This window comes from Galeopterus variegatus, unplaced genomic scaffold (genome assembly GCF_000696425.1).
Source record: "Galeopterus variegatus unplaced genomic scaffold, G_variegatus-3.0.2 Scaffold13207, whole genome shotgun sequence".
NCBI lineage: Eukaryota > Metazoa > Chordata > Mammalia > Dermoptera > Cynocephalidae > Galeopterus > Galeopterus variegatus.
Genome location: NW_007739318.1, coordinates 21,852 through 31,275, shown reverse-complemented (window position 1 = coordinate 31,275; position 9,424 = coordinate 21,852). Strand labels below are relative to the sequence as shown.

At 34.0% G+C, this 9,424-nt stretch overlaps 1 protein-coding gene across 2 annotated transcripts in view; it reads right to left on the bottom strand.

Annotated features, from left to right (window-relative positions):
• Positions 1 to 172: 172 nt before the first annotated feature.
• TARS (threonyl-tRNA synthetase) overlaps positions 173 to 9,424 on the bottom strand; it is a 17,279-nt gene continuing 8,027 nt past the window's right edge. For both annotated transcript variants that reach the window (XM_008563324.1, XM_008563323.1), the window contains 9 exons: positions 8,564 to 8,730; positions 7,974 to 8,136; positions 7,752 to 7,889; positions 7,137 to 7,214; positions 6,782 to 6,882; positions 6,583 to 6,687; positions 4,818 to 4,890; positions 1,203 to 1,317; positions 173 to 706 (listed from right to left, as the gene is read on the bottom strand). In XM_008563324.1, coding sequence (XP_008561546.1) covers positions 558 to 706; positions 1,203 to 1,317; positions 4,818 to 4,890; positions 6,583 to 6,687; positions 6,782 to 6,882; positions 7,137 to 7,214; positions 7,752 to 7,889; positions 7,974 to 8,136; positions 8,564 to 8,730 — 1,089 coding nt within the window. In that variant the 3' untranslated portion in view covers positions 173 to 557. The remainder of the gene's footprint in view (positions 707 to 1,202; positions 1,318 to 4,817; positions 4,891 to 6,582; positions 6,688 to 6,781; positions 6,883 to 7,136; positions 7,215 to 7,751; positions 7,890 to 7,973; positions 8,137 to 8,563; positions 8,731 to 9,424) is intronic.

Here is a 9,424-nt window from a genome sequence, read left to right as displayed (position 1 = left end):
TGAGAAGCCAGCACCTAGCTCACATACCAGTCTGAGAACAGCATACCAGGTAGATTTGGTCCCCTCCAGCCATCCTGCATATTTGTTGTAAAACTTTACAGATAAATACTGAATCATGTCATTTGTTCCAGATGCATGTGTATGTATATGAAGGACAGAACAGTCTTGAAACTTAGGTGAATCAACATTTTTATTTTTACACCATAATCCAATTTTAGTTTTCCTTAATGAAATCTGGAAATTTTTATTTTTCAACCACATTAAATTTACAAAAAAGCCCTCCCATATTACCCTAAAACATTCCTCATATTTTATTTCCAGTGCTCAGATATTTAGTGAATAAAACCATTTTAATGGATCTCTTTAATTAACTCCTTCAAATACACATTACCTAAAACCTGCCGAGGTCAAAAAAGGTTGATCCTGCAGTCACCTAAGCAGACTCTGCCAAACTACTCCACATTCAGAGTAATTTAATGTTTTCCAGAGTAAAAAGGTAATGTTATAGAAATACTGCTCAGCCTTTCCCACTGAGCCAACTTGTGCCAAGTCCACCATTAAAATTCTTCTTCAGCCTGTTTGCTGCGGGACTGCTTGAGCTGCTGCAGCCGCTCGATGCTTTCAGAAATAGTACGTTCCCCATGGACCTTATTGTCTCTTGTACGGATATTAACAGTGCCACTGGCTTTTTCTTTTTCACCAACAACTAAAACAAAGGACACAACACTTTGTTAGACTTAATTTAAAGATATGGAAGCGCTCGATTTGAACACTTGAACACAAATTGTTCTAGTACCCAAAAGCTACCTTGAACCTTCTGATACATTAAAATGCACAAATGACTATGTATATAGTTGGGCAACTGATTTAATAATCTATTCATTTAAAAAAAAATTACTACTTTGGATACCTAAAACTACTATGTTTATTGAATCACTTAACCTTGCCAACTTAATAACAACTTATTATATAAAAAAAATGAGGTGAAGGTGAGAAAATTTTTAAGCAAACCCTTAAAGATTTTCTTTTTAGACCAAAAATTTCCTTTGTTATATCAATTGAAGAAATTTAATAGTTTAAGAATCAGGACTGGAAGGAACTAAATAGACTCTTGACCACAATCCACATAATCCCAAAGCTCAAGATTTCAGCAGATTTTCCCAAGGTTTGGCAAATTCTCTTTGGTGAGTTTCCTTTCTTACCCAGGATGAAGTTATATTGTGATAACTGTGCATTTCTGATCTTCTTATTCAATGTACAGCCTGGATCCAGATCAATGTCTGCCATGAATCTAGCATCATGGAATTGTTGTTGTACCTATTTAAACAGAGTTACAGAATTCGTTAAATCTAAAATGAGAATTATATTTTGATCTTAAATGATTTTGTTTATTTATTTATTTACTTGGGGAGGTGCATCATGGAATTGTTGTTGTACCTATTTAAACAGAGTTACAGAATTCGTTAAATCTAAAATAAGAATTATATTTTGATCTTAAATGATTTTGTTTATTTATTTATTTACTTGGGGAGGTGGCTAACCTTGGTGTTATCAGCTTTAAATGATTTTATTTAAAATAGGATTTGGATAACCGTACTAGTAGTAAAAAAGGAATGCTAACAGATATATTCAAGTACATATTACTAATATGTGACTTGGGTCTATATTTTAAAAAATCAAAACAACAAATTTTGTTCTTGAAAGACAACTGTTTTAGAAAATCCTTAAAAATCAGAAATTCAAGCAATCGACTAAATTTAATCAGCTCTCTTAAAACATACATTACAAAAGGGGAAAAAAATCCCTTTGCTAACATATCTCAATATGTTTGAAATATGTCTGAAATAGTTGCCAGGAAATAGTTTCTCAGCCTTTATATAACATTCAGTGATGGATTTTCCAGTCTAACAGAGAATACACTTCTGATCCCACAAATAGGCAGCAAGTTAGTAACAGGAATCCACCCATTGCTGCCATTTATGTGTGCAGTATTTTTTAAAATAAAACATAGATAGCACAAACAATAGGCTAAAATCATCCCAACAGCTTCTTTTCTGTTCCCAGAGAACAAAATATAAACTGCCATATAAAATTTCTCTTAGGGCTGGACTGTTGCTCACTTGGGAGAGCGTGGTGCTGACCACACCAAGTCAAGAGTTAAGATCCCCTTACTGGTCATCTTTAAAAATAAATAAATAAAATAAAATAAAATAAAAATTTTCTTAACACTAATTAACTGTGTATACAATGACCTAACTATATTGAACTCTACAAGAATAACTTAAATAAAACAAAATATCAGGTTTGAGAAGTATTAAAAAGTAATTTTTTTCTTTCTGGAGACTGATTTCCTTTTTGATTAAAATAAAGCTTATTAATTGAAAGAGGCAGATGAGGAGGTTATAGCCAAAGATTAAATCAGGATTTCCTGAAATAAACTTCCAGAAATTTAAGTTGACAAAACTGTTAGATCTTATTATTCATGGCCTTTTTTCCTCTCAAAAATGCCATTTCCACTTTACTGCTTTAGGTCTATGTATTTTGAGTAAACAATGCTTTCAGAATCTTCCCTTTCCAAAAAAGCAATACAATAGAATAAATTTTATTAATTTTAAATTAAATAGATGGTTAAATTTTCCGTCCACTTGATAGCCAATTACCATTAACATAACAAAAAGATCTAAATAAGTCATTTTAATTTCAAATGCAGAAATGCATTCTCAGACTGCAGAAATGAAAAACATGTGATCCACACTTCAAAGAAACGATTTTCTTTTCTTTTTTTTTTTTTTTTTTAAAGATGACCAGTAAGGTGATCTTAACCCTTGACTTGGTGTTGTCAGCATCACGCTCTCCCGAGTGAGCCACAGGCCGGCCCCTCAAAGAAACGATTTTCAATTGAATAAATATTAATTTCCAAGCATCAGAAAGTTGTCTTTTATCGGATTCCCTAACTTTAAAATGGAATAATAAAGATTTAATAGTCTAAAGGAAATTTATCACATTGCTTCACCTGACTAGGTAACCCTTGACTTGGTGTTGTCAGCACCACGCTCTCCTGAGTGAGCCACAGGCCGGCCCCTCAAAGAAACGATTTTCAATTGAATAAATATTAATTTCCAAGCATCAGAAAGTTGTCTTTTATCGGATTCCCTTAACTTTAAAATGGAATAATAAAGATTTAATAGTCTAAAGGAAATTTATCACACTGCTTCACCTGACTATCAAGCATCAGAAAGTTGTCTTTTATCGGATTCCCTTAACTTTAAAATGGAATAATAAAGATTTAATAGTCTAAAGGAAATTTATCACATTGCTTCACCTGACTAGGTTTAAAATAAAAAAGTAATTTAGAGTAGAACAAATTAATAATGAATGAACATGAAAAAATATATTGCTATTCCTAAACAACCTGCTCTGAGAGTTTGGTATTTTGCATTTAAATCACCCCACACCTGGTTCAAAAAAGTCTCTTTACAGTGGCCACTAATCCAAAGGAGGGGCAAGGAAAGTTGGAAGCCAGTGTTCCTTCCTCACCTTTGCCATGGAGGCAGTACCCCTGGCTCTCACTCAAAGCCATGGACAGTGACTGGTATACTCTTTTTGCAGACGCAGAAGTTACTAAGCAGAATCACCATCACAATTCCACCCAGACCACTAAGGAGAAGGGCAAGAGTTTCTGGAAGTCCTGATCAGAATGCAGAATCAATTTTTCCATGGATGTATCTTAAGTACAGCTGAAGGTGAAACAGTAACTATCAGTCCTCTACTTAAGAACCACCAGTAAAATTAGCTTTCTTGAAGTGACCTAGGTACCCAATTATTTCTTTCAACTTTCTATGGAAAAATATTCCAAATGACTTATAAACCACTAATTTTTGAAATGCCGGTTTAGGGCTATCTATGTATGCCAAATGTTTATGTCCATGAGGAATATATTTTTGAAACAACATTAAGTGACCTTTACCTATACAATAGACTCCTTATCTGCAGTCTGAAAATATTACATACAATAAGATATTTTGAGAAAGAGACCACATTCACATAACTTTTATTATAGTATATTATTATAATGGTTCTATTTTATTATTAGTTATGGCTGTTAATCTTTTACTATGCCTAACTTATAAATTAAACTTTATCATAGGGATGTATGTATAGGAAAAAACAGTCATTTGCTGCATAAAAACATTTCGGTCAACGATGGACCATATATATACAACAGTGGTCAGAGCAATAAGCTCTACCATATAGCCTAGATGTGTAGTAGACTTGAACCTTGACCTTGGAGTTATCAGCACCATGCTCTAACCAAGTGTGTTCAGCCTTTATGGTGTGAAGTATAAATGGCTATTTGTATATTTGTTAGTAAGTTAGTTTTTTGCCAGGAGGGACAAGACTTTAATGTCTGCCATGTCACTAACCTGAAAAAAAGTTTCAAACAACTAAAATTTGCATTAAAAATGAAGTAAAATTACTTTTAGTAATTTTCAAAGAGGAGTTTAAACCGTATTCTGCATTTTAATTTACATATCATACTGAGGTACTCAATATATGCCATTTGTCTTTTTTAAATACTAAACACTAAAATATGCAAGTGTATACACAAAACACAATCTGAACATGTCATCTGATCATGGAACTACACAGAAAAACATTAAAGAGGTAATATAATCTATTCAGGCTTATCACAGATTAAAAAGAGTAACATCTCTATACCACAAGCAGCTTAATTTACCAAGAATATACAGCTTATGAGATTTGAAAAGCTTAACAACAGATATTAAATTTAAAGAAAAGTCATATGTATGGATTACCTTTTGGGCATATTCGTCACATGTTGGTCCCACTGGAACTACCATTACCTGGCGAGGAGACAGCCAGAAAGGCCTTTAGGAGAAAATAAAAATATTTAATGTGGATTTGGGCACATTCACTAAACAAGAACAGCACATTCCGTAGTCTATTCTCCCTTCAGTATCTTTCCCTGAAACATGTAAGGGCTACTTTTAAAACTTGGCTTTTTTCTTGTTCTTTTTTAACTATCCAATAAAGATTAAGGGGAGGAGACTCAGAGGAAGAAAACTAACACTAAATAAGAAAAATTTGGAACTAAGATTTGTCTTGCTAAGCAGATAGCAAAGCAAATTGAGGATAGGGACCAGGCCTCACACGTAACACAAAAAATAAAAACAACCATGTATTGGCTGTGAGAGTAGTTAACAAACTGCCAAATAACTGCACACAGTGATGAACAGTTCAAGATTATTTTATTAGCTATTCTTCATAAGAGACATAGACAGTGCCTTCAGTTTATTCAAGATCCGTTTTGCAGGGTTTAGCAAATTGTAATTGATAATAACTGAGGATGATGGCTCTTGGTAAAAATGAGTTTTCACTGCTTAAAATAACCCCATCTGCAACTCTCCCCTTGGAGCATTTCCGGTGTCAAACCCTCCTGATGCTGCAAACATGAGGCCAATGTTTCTCTCCATCACTCCTCTATTTTCAGTTGTGTTGTGACATCAGGCAAAAGGCTAGAGTAGACATTAAATTCTACCCTAATTGTGAGCTTTTTCTCACCAGCCATAGGTTTGGCAGAGCAATTAGCTGAGAATTCCCCTAATTCTCTGGATGCCATGTAGAGAATACTTCCCATGTTTTATTTGGTTTTGTAAAATGTAACTGAAAAGAAATTATCTTATTTCATTGACAAGTATGGAAAATTCCCCTTAATGTCTGAACTAACCAAATTCAAATAAAACTGAAATGATAACATTAAACTGATTTATAAAATTTTACAAAAGTTTTACATCAGTATAATTAATACGGCTGATTCTACAACTGGGTGTTTTATAACCCTGTGCTGCTTTCAACTGCATGTGGAATCAGATAAAACTGCTTAAAAAATAAAATGGAAGTCACATTCACATGCTCATATCTTGCCAACAAAAACAAAACCTTATAGAAACAAGTCACAAAATGTTCATCAGTCTGGCATCTGCTTAATTTTTTCAATTAAAAAATGCTTTGGGGGCTGGTCGGTTGCTCAGTTGGTTAGAGTGCAGCCTTATACGACCACGGTCAGGGGTTCGGATCCTCGTACTGGCCAGCCACCCAAAAACAAACAAATGAAAAAACAAAAACAAAATGCTTGTCTTCCAAAAGACATCAAAATACTTGATTATGATCAGCAAGGCTGAACAAGGTAAGCCAAAAGCATACTCATTTAACTTGGGCAACCAAAGCCATATAAATCTAAAACAAAGTTAAGTTACTTGAAAAGCAATCAAAACAACAAATATGCTACTTGCTGAATAACAATTCTTAATTAGAAAGTATTACATAACATTCAAACAAATCAAGTTCTGAAATAAAAATAATTTCTAATAACAAGTATTCTTAATGCTAACAAATTTGGGTTTAGATTGTAATTCCTTACTTTTTAGAGAACACTTGTCAGCAGTTACAAGTCATCAATTGAAATCATTCTCCCTTTCCATCTCACAACTAAATCGGAAAGTAGAAATTTCTTCTATATCAATAAGACAAAAAAAGAAAGAAAACAATAACAAAAATTACCATTTGCCTCCATAGTTTTCGGTGAGGATAGCGATCATTCTTTCCACTGACCCCAAGATGGCTCGATGAACAATCACTGGCCTTTTCTTATCATCACCATCATGGCTATAAAGAAAAATAATTTGTTTTGCCTTATTATATATGTTTTCCCTTACATATCTCTGGAGAAGCATATTCATGGCAGACACTAGAAACTCACCTTACAAAAGTAAGATTAAATCTGATGGGCAACTGAAAATCCAGCTGGATTGTTGCACACTGGTGGTACCGACCAATTGCATCTTTAATTTGTATGTCAATCTAAGAAACAAAGACTGGGTTATCATAAGATTCTGTCAATAGTAAAGCTGAGCTCAATAGTTGGGTCAGGGCTGATGGCTGGTCCTCCTCCTTTTCAACTTATTTTTTTGTTTATTTAGGCAGCTGACTGTTACAGGGATCTGAACCCTTGACTTTGGTTTTAGCAGCACTGCACTCTATCAACTTATTTTAAAGTAACTTCTTCTTTACCCACGAATGAAAATCACATTACCCAAATATACTTTGGTACTGACCTTTGGACCATAGAAAGCTCCATCTCCAGGATTTAACTCCCATTTTTCACCAAATTCATTCAGACTGTTTTCAAGTTGCTAGGGATAAAGGAAAATTATTATTATTATTATTATTTTTTGGTGACTGGCCGGTACATGGATCTGAACCATTGATGTTACTGTTATAACACAGTGCTCTAACCAACTAAGCTAACTGGCCCACCTTTGCAGAATTACTTTTATTTTTGTTCACATGCAATTTCCCTTCTTCCAGCCTCATTTGAGACTAAAAATACCGTAATTACTTTCATGAATCACTCTTTTCTGCTTTATAATTTTGCCCGCCTAAACATATTCTCCCTCAACCCCCTTTTAAAGTTTACAGCTTGATAACTGAAAAAACATTAAAACATTCAACCAGTTTTTGGGGTTTTTTTGGGCAGGGGGCGGGGGCTGTCCGGTACAGCCCTCAACCATTTCTAAAATACAAAATCATAAAACTAGCTTAGTCAGACCTAAAAACCATTTCCAATTTTCTTTTGCTTTTATCCATTAAAAGAGGCTTGGCTTTCTTACATTGCGAAACAAGCCAATTTCCATCAAATGTACTCAAGCATGCTGAAAAACACCACTTACTTTCTCAGCTTGATTCCATACTTCAATATCTCCAAGGAATTTTTCTGGGCGAGTAGAAAGGTTCAATTTAAAAGAAAATCCAAATACGCTATATACTGTACGTAGAAAATCCAAGCAACCTTTTATTTCATCCTCTATCTTTAAATTAAAAAAAGGAAACAAGTTATTTTCTTTTACTTTCTTGACACTTCTTTCGAAGTATTTTATTCCAGTGTTTCATACCTGCTCCATGGCACAGAATATGTGAGCATCATCTTGCTGGAATCTTCGTACCCGGGTTAATCCTGTGAGTGCTCCTGACAGCTCATTCCTATGAAGTACCCCGAAGTCAGCTATCCGCAGAGGCAACTCTCGCCAGGATCTTGGCCGATGATCAAACATAAGGCTGAAGGAAAAAGAAAAGTAAATCCACTGATATTTAATTTTGCAAGACAAAACTGCTCCTCTAATAATATACTTAATTACATAAAAGGCTGTCAAAAGGTCACTTAGATTCTAGTTGTCCATACAAACAACATTTCTCAAATTCTGGGCTTCATATACCAATAGCACTTGTATGAATAAAACAGCAAGTAAATTATAAAACAACCAACTATAGCTAAGAGAGAATAAAAAACTATATTCCCATAAGCCTATAGATCTGGGGATCTAAACAGGCATGGAAGATATTATAATATGACAACGTTGCATTTAAATACTCTTCTGATTACATAATTTGTTCTTAACCAAAATTCTTTTGAAGGAGGGAAAGCAAACTAGGACTAATTGTAGCACATGAAAATGTTCAACAGAAACTCAAGGCTGCTGAATACCAGTGTCCTGGGCAGTTCATTGGCTTAAGAGCAAAGAGCTCTTTCTCCACCTCAAAGGAAAACATGTTCTCGCTATAGTGCTGCCAGTGGCCTGAGGTCATCCACAGTCGGCTGTTGTAGATGTTTGGGGTGACTACCTCCTGGAATCCTCTCTTCCTATATTCACTCTATTAGAAAACAAATTGAATACATGTAGGCAAATCAATGCTCACACTTATCGTGGAAGTAAAAATTTAAAGAGCAATTTTATACTTTCTAGTGAAGTTCAAGATACATATTACGGTATAACCTATAAATCCCACTTGTAGGTATATACTGAAAAGGAAACTCTTATATAAAGGTGGCTTATAAAAATGATGCTACTATAGCAGGTTTGAAATAAGGGAAAATTAAAATTTACATCAGTATCCATCAATAAAGGAATGAGATGTTGCAATAGTTATATAATGGAATAATATGTAACAAGTAAAAATAAACAAGCTGGATTTGTATGTATCTAAAAAAAAAATCACAATGCAGACTGATATACAATGACTCTTCACATATGTAAATTTGAAAAACACACAAACACATAAAGAATTTAAAGGTATGTATATATGGGCTACATGTAAATAATATAGACAAAAAGGATCCCTGCCAACTTCAAAACAGTGGTTTCTTCTAGGAAAGGAGGGAAAATGATCAGAAAGGGTCCCATAGAAGGGCTTTTTAAAAAAAACTATATGTACATTTTCTACATTTTTTACAAAAAATCTGAAGCAGATATAGCCCAATGTAAACATTTATTAAACTTGGGTGGCAAGTACACACGATATCAGTTATACTATTCTCTATAAGCTCATGCTTGAAACATTTCATAAT